The following is a 14243-nucleotide window of genomic DNA, read 5'->3' as shown; positions in this document are numbered from 1 at the left end:
CTCTACTCCAGTTTTCCAGCTCTCCTTTCCTTCCTCTACTCCAGTTTTCCCGCTCTCCTTTCCTTCCTCTACTCCAGTTTTCCAGCTCTCCTTTCCTTCCTCTACTCGTTTTCCAGCTCTCCTTTCCTTCCTCTACTCCAGTTTTCCCGCTCTCCTTTCCTTCCTCTACTCCAGTTTTCCAGCTCTCCTTTCCTTCCTCTACTCCAGTTTTCCAGCTCTCCTTTCCTTCCTCTACTCCAGTTTTCCCACTCTCCTTTCCTTCCTCTACTCCAGTTTTCCAGCTCTCCTTTCCTTCCTCTACTCCAGTTTTCCCGCTCTCCTTTCCTTCCTCTACTCCAGTTTTCCAGCTCTCCTTTCCTTCCTCTGCTCCAGTTTTCCAGCTCTCCTTTCATTCCTCTGCTCCAGTTTTCCAGCTCTCCTTTCCTTCCTCTACTCCAGTTTTCCAGCTCTCCTTTCCTTCCTCTACTCCAGTTTTCCAGCTCTCCTTTCATTCCTCTACTCCAGTTTTCCCGCTCTCCTTTCCTTCCTCTACTCCAGTTTTCCAGCTCTCCTTTCCTTCCTCTACTCCAGGTTATCCAGCTCTCCTTTCCTTCCTCTACTCCAGTTTTCCAGCTCTCCTTTCCTTCCTCTACTCCAGTTTTTCCAGCTCTCCTTTCTTTCCTCTGCTCCAGTTTTCCAGCTCTCCTTTCCTTCCTCTCCAGTTTTCCAGCTCTCCTTTCCTTCCTCTACTCCAGTTTTCCAGCTCTCCTTTCCTTCCTCTGCTTTAGTTTTCCAGCTCTCCTTTCCTTCCTCTGCTTTAGTTTTCCAGCTCTCGTTTCCTTCCTCTGCTTTAGTTTTCCAGCTCTCCTTTCCTTCTTTTGCTTTAGTTTTTTTGGCATTGATAAAACTGATAAAGCTTCAGTTTTCCTGAACTACAGTGAATAGCATGTTGACAGATTATGGATCTGAGAGTGTATTTGTGACCTGCAAATTTACAGTAAATTGAAATCAGTAAAACCAATTTTTCTTTTTTGGTAAAATATTTATTTCAAAAAGTTACAATTTTGTTTAGTTATAAAAAAAAAAACAAAAAAACAAACAAATAAAATTAATTTAAACTTTTTTTAAAGGTCCCATATTATGCAAAATTCCCTTTCTAAAGGTTTTCTAGCAGTCCCGTGTGTCCTCATAGCCTGTGGATGAGGCCTGGAAATGAGAAAATTCTGTCACCTTTCTCACTTGCTTGATCCACTTTTTAGTGAATGTGTGCTCAGACGGGTGAGTCTGACATCTTTCCCTTTGTGACCTCACAAATATGAGACATTTAAATAAATACTAAAGCACACAGTTTCTGCTTCTCATTTAAAGTGAAGATGTCAGGAAAAGTGAACTTTTTCCCTTTTTCCCCCTCAAACCTGACAAACGATTTCTGACGGATATCATGAAAATCCAGCATGTGGCCTCAGAATATATTCCCAGATTAAAGCCCCGTAACCCAGTCTCGCATCTCAGGTATGTTAACGTTCACTGGATGATTTTGTTCTGTTTTCACATTTTTTTCTGTCAAAAGAAAAAGTTTTTCTCATCAGTGCAAAGCCAGAATAGTTTGGGCCTTGCCCCGTAAAACATACGACATGGAAAAAACATGTAATCTGAAAAGATTACCCCCCCGTGATGGAGTCAACAATGCACTTCCTTATTAACTTTAATTTCCTTGTGTGGGGCAGATTTTTTTTCTTCCTTGTAGCTTGGATTGAAATAAATAAAAACTCCCCCAAAAAACGTTCTCCTCTTTGACGAGGAAGTTAGCTTCCGGTTTGTGAAATGCATAAAGGGCCATTCCACTGCTTTTTTTTAGACCTTGACCACAGTAGACCAGGTTCTGCTGAAAAACTACAAAACGTAAGACTTTTCCAGTCTGGACTGAAATATTCTACACAACATGTAGATTCTTTAAAACACAGTTTCTGATTTCTGACAACTTTATTCTATTTGTAGTGTCTAATTATTGTTGTTTTTTTTAACAGGACCATAATGTGGTCTAGAGCAGGGAAACCCACAACCGGTCCTCAAGGTCCCATGTCCTGCAGACTTTCATTGTTTCCCTGCTTCAACACACCTGACTCGAATCGCTCATTAACAGATTTGTGCAGAACTTGTCAGAGATTCATTTAATGTGAATAGTGTGTTGCAGCAGGGCAACATCTAAGACCTGCAGGATAGTGGGCCTTGAGGACCAGGGTTGGGGATCACTGGTCTAGATGTCACAAAATGAGCCTTGTTTACATTTTCACAAACAGAATACGGATTTCAGAAATCACAAACTGTGTGATTTATATTGAATCTATATGCTGTGTACAATAATTTAGTCCAGATTTAAAGGATCTAGGTAATTTAGTTTTCAAGTAGGACCTGGTCTACTATGGTCAAAAATTGGGGAAAGGGGGGGGGGTGACAGTCGAGATGATTTACGACAGAATGGGCATCAGTAAAGTTACAACAATGTAGAAAAAACTGTTGTAGGAAGACATTTATAATCATTCATCTGGAGCAGAGGTGTCAAACATAGAGGCCAAAACCTGCCCCCCAGAGGGTCCAATCTGGCCTGCAAGAGGAATTTGGTAAATGTGAAAATAATGGAAGATATTACCTGTAATCTTTTAATAAAAGTGACTGTAATTCCTCATTTGTCCATGAGGTTGTATCGTCATTTATGTATTGTAGCTTAAACCTTGTGGGTCGCTTTAATTTCCCACCTGTTCAGATCCTTAGGGGTCAAAAAAGCCCTCCTCAAAAAACTGCTATAAAAAATTATAGACTTATATTTTTCTCTCTTTTTTTGGTTCAAATCTTCCAGTCAACCTCAGTTCTAATTAAAAGCCCCAAAAATGTAAGTATTTAAATTATTTTAACCCTTTAAATGCCATTTTGACTCCATGTTTCCACTTTCAGGATGAAGATGAATATCTCTCAGCAGCTGTAAACTTCCAACAGATCACAGATCAATATGTGAACATCATCTCTGCAAAGTGAAGCAGAGCTAACTTACAGGTTTTAGTCCAGGCAGATCCCCCAACTGCAGGACCTCAGGTTTAAACCTGTCTCTTCAGACAACACAGCAATGTGAACAGGCCGAGTTCCAGCATCCATTAAAACATTAAAAAGGGCAGACTTTCTGAGAGAATGAATGATTTTTTTGATTGTGTTGGTTAGCAATGTTACACGAAATATGTAATAATTCTATGTAATATAGTAACATGTTCAAAACATTCCATCATCATCAGAGTTGGACAGAGGGACTGGAAGTCTTTGGCTGACGTTTTCCTCTCAAACATGACCAGGAATTACATTAAAAAGTGCCTCTGACTTGTTTCTGTGAGAGTAAAAACATTTTATGATAATAAAGTTAACTCAAACTTGTTAACAGACTGCTAGAGATGACGTCTGTGGCTGTGCTGCTGCGTCTCTTCAGCATGGCTGTGGCTGCAGCATGCAGCTGATGGTCAGGGAAGGTCTAAGTGTGGGTGTTGGTGCAGCTGACAGAGCAGATCCTCTTCTGTTGGCTCCTGGATCTGCTCTCTGCAAAGGAAGGCCAGCAGATGAGAAACATGAACATGTAGTTAGTGATGGTTTCACAGATTTTTCTGTTATAAAAGTCAGTTTTGCTTTACTTGAACATGAGCTGGACGGATGTTTCATATCTGATCCTCTCCACATCTACAACAGAGCAGCCGTGACTGCGGTCCCACTTGTAGATGAAGTTCTGAAAGAAAACAAGAATTTATGTTGTGACTCGTTTAAGGTTTAGTTTATTCCTGAAGACACAAACTTTAACATTTCTGTTTCCGTCTCATCAAACAGACTGAAACATGGTACTGAAGCTCTCAGCTGTGTGTGACTTCATCCTGTTTTTCTACTTTAGTTGTTGTCAAATGTCGCTCATTTTCAGTGTCACACCCTCCTCATTGCATCGTCCAACATTTCCCTTCTGACTGACGATAAAACTACTTGACAAGAATACAACAAGAACTTGTCCTCTTCCACCTTCTAGTACCGGGTCGTCCTCTTCATCAGGTCCACCTTCTAGAACCGGGTCGGACCTTTTTAATCCTGGTGTGATAGATGAAGCAGGTGGTGGAAACCTTCCTCAGAGGTTTTCTCCATATTGACATGACAGCATCACACAGTTGCTGCAGGTTTGTCGGCTGCATCCATGATGAGAATCTCCCGTTCCACCACATCCCAAAGCTGCTCTACTGGACTGAGATCTGGTGGCTGTGGAGGCCGTTGGAGTCCAGTGAACTCATCGTCATGTTCTAGAAAGCAGGTGGAGATGATCTGAGCTTTGTAACATGGTGCATTATCCTGCTGGAAGTAGCATCAGAAGATGCTCCACTGTGGTCATAAAGGGATGGACATGGTCAGCAACAATACTCAGGTAGGCTGTGCTGGTTAAACCAGGCCACGTTGGTACTAAGGGGCCCAAAGTGGACCAAGAAAATCTCCCCCCACCATCACACCAGCGGCAGCCTGAAGCGTTGATCCAAGGCAGGATGGATCCATGTTTTCATGATGTTTCCAGCAGATTCTGAGCCGAGCATCTGAATGTGGAGCTGAAATGGAGACTCATCAGACCAGCAACGTTTCTCCATCTTCTATTGTCCAGTGTTGGTGAGTGTGTGTGAATTGTAGCCTCAGTTTCCTGTTCTTAGCTGGCAGGAGGCACCCGGTGTGTCTTCTGCTGCATCCTGGTCCAGACAACTGCTGCTCTGGATATTTTCTCTTCTTCAGACCATCTCTGGAAACCCTGGAGATGGTTGTGGGGGAAAATCCCAGTAAATACTCAGACCAACAACCATGCCATGTTCAAAGTCTCTCTCTCTCTTTCTTCCTCATTCTGATGCTCAGTTTGAACTTCAGCGAGTCGTCTTCACCACGTCTCCATGGCTACGTGCTGCCGTGTGATTGGCTGGTTGGATATCTGTGTTAACAGGAAGTTGAACAGATGAAGCTGATGACGTGGAAGGTGAGTATAAGTCCCCGAACAAGTTCATTATGACTGATTTCCCCTCTGACACGAGTTTAAATCAGAGTTCATGTTGTGTTTGTGTTGTTTTGGTGAACTGACCTCCAAGATGAGCGCCACAAACAAGTTGACCCACATCACAGAGGAGGTGAGCCACCAACATACGAAGTATACTTTGGACCACCTGTGAGATATAAATGATCATCATCATCATCATCAACAACATCATCTGTGGAGCGTGAGAAGTGTATTCTTACTCTGTGGTGTATCTGCTGTATGCTTCCATGAAGGCCTGCCAGTTGTTGACTATCATAACATCATACAGTAAAATAATGGCTGCCTGGACACAGAGAAGGTGGAAAAATACTCTGATTACTCATCTGCAACCACCGTTCACCGCCTACAGGGAAACATGAACAACGAAGATCCGGTGCTTCTTTCTTACAGCGAAGTCATCGAAGTTGTTGGGCCAGTAGCCCAGCTGCTCGTACGTGCCACACTGCATGGTGAAGTTAGAGGTCACGTTCTCCATGGAGGTATTAGAGAGCACACTGGGACACACACATACAAGCAACAATCAGGAAAACACACTAAAATGGTAATATGACTAAACAGTGTTTTATACATAAAGTTGGGTATCCTGAACATACAAACTGTGTTTCTACATGAAAAACTTCAGGACTTGGTTTATCATCACACAGTACAGATAAGGTTTACAGCGAGCAGGAGAAACACAAGCAATGTTCAGATATCCACATATTCAACTCCACATAAGGAAAAGCTCCTCAGAGAGTACAGAAGTACGTACTAGTGCTGCAGTGAGTCCTCTGTATTTTATAATGTCAACATGATAATACTATAATTATTTGCTATTAGTTTCTATAAGGAAATAATTTCTGCTCTATTTTTACTAACAGAATATTTTTTGTAAACATATTTTTATTATATGATGTGCTGATGCTAGAGCTGTGCATGCTACTGATATATTCCCAAGACTGTTGGAGCTTTTATTTATTATTTATTTACAGTATTATTATTTATATTATTATTTGAATATTAGAAATAGTTTTATAGTTTTAATAGTTTAAAAAAGGATTATATATTATATAAACACTGTACGCATTATTATTGTTACCATATTGTTATTGATGTCATTATTACTGTAGATATTTTATGTAACTGTTATTTTTATGATTATTATTTCCATACGCGTCCGTTAACGTGTTGCTGTTTAAGGAAATGTGGATAAATAAGCTGAGTATTGTTGTGATTATTATGATTATATATATATACATATATATATATATATATATATATATATATATATATATACACATCCATCCATCCATCCATTTACTTCTGCTTATCCAGAGTCGGGTCGCAGGGGCAGCTGCCTTAGCAGGGAAACCCAGACTTGGGGCAGGACCCTATTGCAGACCCGGAGAGAGCACTCCACCCTTTTCCGGCTGAGGACCATGGTCTTGGATTTGGAGGTGCTGATTCTCATCCCAGCCGCTTCACACTCGGCTGTGAATTGCTCCAGTGAGAGCTGAAGATCACGGCCTGATGAAGCCAACAGAACCACGTCATCCGCAAAGAGCAGAGACCCAATCCTGAGGCCACCAAACCGGATCCCCTCAACACCTCGGCTGCACCTAGAAATTCTGTCCATAAAGGTTATGAACATAATCGGTGACAGAGGGCAGCCTTGACGGAGTCCAACCCGCACTAGAAATGATTCTGATTTACTGCCGGCAATGCGGACCAAGCTCTGACACCGGTCATACAGGGAGCGGACAGCTCGTACAAGCGAGTCCGGCACTCCATACTCCCGGAGTACCCCCACAGAAGTCCCCGGGGGACACGGTCGAATGCCTTCTCCAAATCCACAAAACACATGTAGATTGGTTGGGCAAACTCCCATGCCCCCTCAAAGACCCCGAAGAGGGTGTAGAGCTGGTCCACTGTTCCTAGACCGGGACAAAAACCACACTGCTCCTCCTCAATCCGAGGTTCGACTATCCGACGGACCCTCCTCTCAAACACCCCTGAATAGACCTTACCGGGGAGGCTGAGGAGTGTGATCCCCCTGTAGTTGGAGCACACCCTCCGGTCCCCCTTTTTGAAGAGGGGGGCCACCACCCCAGTCTGCCAGTCCAGGGGAACTGTCCCCGATGTCCATGCGATGCTGCAGAGGCGTGTCAACCAAGACAGCCCTACAGCATCCAGAGCCTTAAGGTACTCTGGGCGGACCTCATCCACCCCCGGGGCCTTGCCACCGAGGAGCTTTTTAACCTCCTCAGCCCCAGAGATAGGAGAGCCAGCACCAGCTACCCCAAACTCTGCTTCCTCATCAGAAGACGTGTTGGCGGGATTGACTGCCTCACAACGTCCCGAGTAGAGGTCAGCAGCCCCCCAGCCCCCGCCGGATGGTGGACCAGAATCTCCTCGAAGCCGTCCGGAAGTCATTCTCCATGGCCTCTCCAAACTCCACCCATGTCCAGGTTTTTGCCTTAGCGACCGCCAAAGCTGTGCTCCACTTAGCTCGCCGATCCCATCAGCTGCCTCTGGAGTCCCACAGGTCAAAAAGGCCCGATAGGACTCCTTCTTCAGCTGGACAGCATCCCTTACTGCCGGTGTTCACCAACAAGTTCGGGGGTTACGACAGGCACCGACGAACTTATGGCCACAGCTGCGGCTGGCCGCCTCGACAATAGAAGCACGGAACACAGCCCATTCGGACTCAATGTCCCCTGCCTCACCTGGGACATGGTTGAAGCTCTGCCGGAGATGGGAGTTGAAACTTTTTCTGACAGGGGACTCTGCCAGACATTCCCAGCAGACCCTCACAACACGCTTGGGTCGACCAGGCCTGACCGGCATTCTCCCCCACCATCTGAGCCAACTCACCACCAGGTGGTGATCAGTTGACAGCTCCGCCCCTCTCTTCACCTGAGTGTCCAGGACATGCGGCCGCAAGTCCGATGATACGACTACAAAGTCGATCATCGAACTGCGGCCTAGAGTGTCCTGGTGCCAAGTGCACATGTGGACACTCTTATGTCTGAACAAGGTGTTCGCTATGGGCAGTCCATGACGAGCACAGAAGTCCAACAACAAAGCACCACTCGGATTCAGATTAGGGGGGCCGTTCCTCCTAATCACGCCCCTCAAGGTCTCGCTGTCATTGCCCACGTGAGCATTGAAGTCCCCCAGCAGAACGAGGGAGTCCCTGGAAGGAGGTACACTGAACTGCTATTTGGTGCATAAGCACAAACAACAGTCAGGACCCGTCCCCCCTCCCGAAGGCAGAGGGAGGTTACCCTTTCGTCCACCGGGGTAAACCCCAAAGTACAGGCACCAAGTTGGTGGGCAATGAGCATGCCCACACCTGCTCGGCGCCTCACCTGGAGCAACTCCAGATGGACGGGTCCAGCCCCTCTCGAGGACAGTGGTTCCAGAGCCCAAGCCATGCGTCGAGGTGAGTCCAACTATATCTAGCCGGAACCGCTCAACCTCGCACACCAGCTCAGGCTCCTTCCCCGCCAGAGAGGTGACATTCCACGTCCCCAGAGCTAGCTTTTACAGCCCAGGATCAGACCGCCAGGGTCCCCGCCTCTGGCAGCCGCCCAGCTCATATATATATATAGCTCGTATGTGTGTGTATATATATATATATATATATATATATATATATATAGCTCGTATATATATATATACAGTATATATATATATATATATATATATACACACACTACCGTTCAAAAGTTTGGGGTCACTTTGCCATGGGATTCAATGGGGAAGTGACCCCAAACTTTTGAACGGTAGTGTATATACATATACATACACACACACACACACACACACACATATTTATACATTCTACACTTTGAGTTCCGTTTGGTTATTTAATGTCATTCCTGGGTCTTCCTGCTGTCTTAGTAGTAGTATATAAAGTGACATGTCAGAAGTTAGGGTTAGGAGGTTTTACGTGGACTGTTATTTACCTCATCTCAGGAGGAGGTTTAATAGCCCCCTCAAACAGCCAGATCCCAAACACAGCAAACACGTAGTACACCACCTGCACACACAGCAAGGAGACAACGTCAGAGCACCTTCTAATAACCAAGAAGGCATGAAATTATTCAGATGAGGGCTTTTCTCCATACAAAGAGCCACCCATCGGCAGCTTGTCTGCGATAAACTTCAGTTGGATGAATGAATGAATAATCACTCACCACCAGAATCCCTGCAAATGCTCGGAGGTTTTTCACCAGATCCAGCAGCGTACTTGCAACCAAAGCCATGAGCTGCAGGAAAGAAACAGGTATGAGACTTTTCCCAGCTCTTTTCCCAGGATTAGCCCACAGACGACTGCCTACACGTGCCTCTGCCACCGTTTGGTTTGCGGAGGTTACCGAACATGTCTGAGGTTCTCTTTAATAAACATGAACGAGGAGCCGCTGCACTCCCAGGAATAGCTGCGTATTTCCACACACGACGCTTTGCAGCCACATTCAGTGGCCTTTCTGCCCCATGGAAAGATATACACATTTTTCCACTTCCCAGTCAAAGAGGATGTGCATCGAAATTCATAATTTACCCTAGAAAATGGTACTCTGACGTAAAACAGCTAACATTGGGAAAAGAACGCATGATGATGAATTTAAAGCAGGACAACAGGAACCAGATTCAGACAGTGGGAAGGGAAAGGTAGGAGCCATAACAAGAAAACATAATCTAACAAACCTGTTAGAAGAAAGACCTGTTCAGATCTATAAATGTTATTATGAGAAGCGTATTAGGACAAGTGAAGACAAAATACATCCCATAATAAGACAGTGATATTGGCCTACAGTGAGTCATCTCTGTATGTCGGAGCTTTGTGGGAACGAGAGCTGAGTGAAGAAAGAGACGTGCTTTGATACGTGGGAAGCTCACCAAACTACAACACAATCACAAAGGTGGTGAGACGTTGCTTAAAAGAACCGAATCAGACACGCCCTGTGACTCTGTGGCCACGTGGATTCCCCGACCTGGTCTTGGGTCATATCTGGGAGAAAACCCAACCTAAAAACGGCCGGCGGTGTGGCAGACGGCATCCAACAACAGAAAGACTTAAAAGCTGAGGAAGAGGAAAAGGTAGCAAAGCACTGGGAATAATGGTTTTCATTTGAACAAGAAAAGGTTGGGATTATTTTCCTTCAGGCTTGGTTGCTGCTCATGTTGTTCTGTTTCTTTTTTCTTTGACATTTTTGTCCGTGTTCTATGCTGTCAAACTGCAAAACGTGTCACGGGACAGAAAAGAAGAAAAAAATCTGATTTTAATTTCACTTTTCCTCTCCTAAAAGAACAATTGTTTCATTTGTAATTGTGGAATTTGTGTATTTAAACCTAAATAAAATAAAAAGATATTTTAAAAAAAGAAACTCTCAGAAAAACTGATTTCATTTTGAAAAAGAAAAGACACCTCACTGATCCGGAGAGGAATACATTCTTCTTAGCTCACTTCTTCATTATTTACTACAACTTTGCTTCATTTTAGGAGGTGATCTTGTTTTCAGGGCTGCGGTGCTGTAAGTCAATCTGGTTAGTTCCTGTTAACTACCACTGCAGCTAGTTAGTCATCCTGAAACAAACCTTCTAGTAAGGAAAGAACTCAGCTGTAACATGGAAAATTGTGATTCTGTGACATGAGTAACATAAGTTTGATTTATTCATATTCATTTATCTATTTATGTGTATGTCTAAAACCATTTATCCAAGCTGGTTTTTCAGAACGTGTTGCAGAGATCCACACGTCTCGCGTACCTTGATGTCAGGGATGATGCGAAGCAGGCGGAAGACGATGAGCATGTTGACCAGACGGATCATTTCCCACAGAGAAATCCCGCTCTGAGTGGAAGGGTCCCTGCAGGGAAACACACTCATCGTCAACAGAGATGAAGAAGATGGCAGGTAGGCAGGTAAGGTACTTTTATTGATCCCAAAACTGGGAAATTTGAGGTTGCAGCAGCAAACAATGACTCGAATTAACAAACAAAAAATAAAATAGCAAACAGCATATAAATAAATAAATAAATCTATATATATGTCCAAAATAATCGTTTGGCTGATGTAAGAAAAATAACGTCAAATATTCTTTTGATTTGATTTGTTTACTATTTGTGTATTTATTTTGTAAAAATTTAAAATTATTTATTTATATTAACCCTTTCAAACAACATTTTAAAAACTTTTTACATAGTTTTCACATAGCATGATTTTACTTTTACAGACATGCACAGTGATTCTTTTTTAACTCTATTTAAGTCGTTTTTATCTTATCCGCAGGAGCCGGTTGTTCAAACGGGATCTGATCGGATTTCGGTTATCGAATAGGATCAAATCTTGAAAATGGGTTGTTCAAAACGGAAATCGGAAAGTTCCGAAACCTACTTGGATCACATAATCCAATCCTGGTTGTTATCTGGAAAAACGTTCAGTTAAGGTTCAAAACTTTGGAGTAGAATCCGGATAACTTTGATCCAAAAACCAGAATTATCCTGATCCAGCAGAGGACAGGATTACAAGGCGGATTACAGGAAGAGCATGCGGTACAACCTAACAGCTGATCAAATTAAACTTTTTATTCGATCCATATGCTTATATTTGTATTTTGCACCTTACTTGTTTAACCGTTATATGGATGAAGTGGTTAAAATAGGCATAAGCTTCCTGTTAATCCTTTCGGCAAGATAGAAACAAGACATCATGTCCCCATGAAATAAACCCCAAACAAATCCAATAACAAACACAAATAAAATATTCAATTCTTGTTATTCATCGCTGCGTAATCAGTAAAGAACCTGTCAAAAAAATTCATTTCTGGTGCCCCTGCCCTGTCGCGCCGGGGGTTCCGGTCTGGGGACCCCTCTGCTCTGGTCCGGGTGGGCCGCTGCTTTGTCTGCTTTGGCTGTCCCAGGCTTGGTGCTCTGTGGACCTGCTTGGCCTTTGGGGCCTCGGGCTCCCCCCGTCCCCCGCTGATGCTTCGGGGTGCGGTGTGATCGCGGCCCCCTTGCGGGTACACATTTCCTCCCTGTTGCATGGCCACACATGCATATTAACACGTGCATGCTCACAAACGTGCTCGTCTCTCCATCCGCTTCTCACTAGATGTAGCTGATGTTTGTGTGTTGGTACGTTCATCTGCAGGTACGTTTGATGACTATTGTAATTTTTTATATTATCATCATTCTATCTTTCTTTCGGTATCATGTAGTACTGTGGTAGTTTATAGTGTTGTTTTTTTTTTTGTGATATGTTCTGGGCAGCATAGACAACTGTTATTTCCACATTTTAATCCTGTCCTTTTCTCCCTTTTTTTTTTTTTTCTCTCTCTCTCTCTTCCTCTATCTCCCTGTCAGGTTCAGCACTGACATATAAGACTAAAGAAAATAAGATTACAATAAAAATAATAAAAATATCAAGGGCAGCCATGTATATAACATGTCTCCCTTGGTAGAGCAAATCTGTCAAGCAAAATATGGCACACAGACCACGTTCTGTATGTTAGGATGCTGGACAGGACAGGGTTAAAAAAAAAAAAAAAAAAATTCATTTCTAACAATGCATCGCTCTACACGCCCCGTCCGTCCCTCAATCTGACAGAATGCCAGAGGTTGGGCCTCCAAACGGGGCTCAGGTGCATCGCTAACATCATCAGAGAGGGACGGTCCACCTGGTCGCAATGTAATGCAGGACAATACATGCAGTATTATTCAGTATTCAACTTCCACTCCTACGCAGACGACACCCAGCTCTACATCTCCTCCAAACCACACTCCTCTCTTCCTCCTTCCTCTCTTTCCGACTGCCTCCAGGAAATTAAAGCATGGTTCTCCTCCAATTTTCTCAAACTCAACGCCCTCCACTCTAACCAAATCTCACAGTTTCTCCATCAACATTGACAGTTCTACCATTCCCCCCTCCCCTCAGGTCAAGAGTCTCGGCGTCATTCTCGACAGCACCCTATCATTTCAAGCCCACATCAATAGCATTACTCGGTCTGCCTACTTCCACCTTCGTAATATCAATCGTCTACGCTCTTCACTCACTCCACATGCTGCTGCAATCCTTATCCATAGTCTTGTCACATCCCGCATCGACTACTGTAACTCACTCCTCTTCGGTCTTCCCAATAAATCACTTCAAAAACTGCAGCTTCTCCAGAACTCTGCTGCTCGTATCCTGACTCGCACCTCTTCCTTTCAACATATTTCCCCTGTCCTTCAACAACTTCACTGGCTCCCAATAAAATACAGAATTAATTATAAGTTACTGGTCCTCACTTTCAAAGGTATTCACCATCTGGCCCCTCCTTATCTGTCTGATCTCCTCCATATTGCCACTCCCTCCCGTGCTCTCAGGTCATCCTCCTCCATTCACCTTACTGTTCCCTCTGCCCGTCTCTCTACCATGGGGAGCAGAGCCTTCAGTCGCTCTGCTCCCCAGCTCTGGAACTCACTTCCATCCGAGATTAGGAACATCAACTCCCTTCCATCATTCACATCTGTACTCAAAACCCACCTGTTTAAACTGACATACTCCCTATAACCCATGTATACTGACTGTTTTGTGTAATTTTTATATCAATGTCCGTTATCTCTTTTAACTCTTATGTAATTTATGTTTTTATTGTCTTTTTATATATTTTTACTTTTGTGTACGGTGACCTTGGGTGTTTGAAAGGCGCCAAGAAATAAAATGCATTATTATTATTATTATTATTATTATTATTATGTTACATGGTCCCGGTGGTTCCACCTGCGAGGCATGCAGACCGTCTCTTCTACCTGCTGTTCTTCACATGACCGGCAGCAAACACTGATTTACGTGCTGGAAATCTGGATTTGGTGATCCTGAAAAACGGGATTTTGGATCAGGTGATCCAGTCCTAATTTGCTTTGAACAACCAGGGTAAAAGTAAGCCTGATTACGTGATCTGCCGTCCCGAAAAATGGGATTCCCAAATCCGGATAGCTTTTATCTAGAACAACCGGCCCCATTTTAAACATTTGATTTATGTGTAATTTTTCAGATTTATAGATTCTTTTAATTCCACACAGAGAAACAGAAAAACGTCTTTTTGTTGTACGAGCATGTAAACGAGAAAAGTTTCCCTGCAACTGTACGCCACCTCCCAACAGTTTCTGAATGTTTCCTGGTCACAAAGGATCTTTTGCCTTGAATAATACTT

The 14243-nt window shown here is 43.6% G+C and overlaps 1 protein-coding gene across 1 annotated transcript in view; it reads right to left on the bottom strand.

Annotated features, from left to right (window-relative positions):
• Window positions 1–1201: 1201 nt before the first annotated feature.
• tpcn2 (two pore segment channel 2) overlaps window positions 1202–14243 on the bottom strand; it is a 37025-nt gene continuing 23983 nt past the window's right edge. The window contains exons 18-25 of the mRNA XM_041988803.1: window positions 10817–10916; window positions 9244–9315; window positions 9013–9086; window positions 5451–5556; window positions 5263–5345; window positions 5108–5189; window positions 3651–3742; window positions 1202–3558 (exon numbers count right to left, since the gene is read on the bottom strand). Coding sequence (XP_041844737.1) covers window positions 3483–3558; window positions 3651–3742; window positions 5108–5189; window positions 5263–5345; window positions 5451–5556; window positions 9013–9086; window positions 9244–9315; window positions 10817–10916 — 685 coding nt within the window. The 3' untranslated portion in view covers window positions 1202–3482. The remainder of the gene's footprint in view (window positions 3559–3650; window positions 3743–5107; window positions 5190–5262; window positions 5346–5450; window positions 5557–9012; window positions 9087–9243; window positions 9316–10816; window positions 10917–14243) is intronic.

This window comes from Melanotaenia boesemani, chromosome 1 (assembly GCF_017639745.1).
Source record: "Melanotaenia boesemani isolate fMelBoe1 chromosome 1, fMelBoe1.pri, whole genome shotgun sequence".
NCBI lineage: Eukaryota > Metazoa > Chordata > Actinopteri > Atheriniformes > Melanotaeniidae > Melanotaenia > Melanotaenia boesemani.
This window is presented reverse-complemented; position numbering and strand designations above follow the sequence as displayed.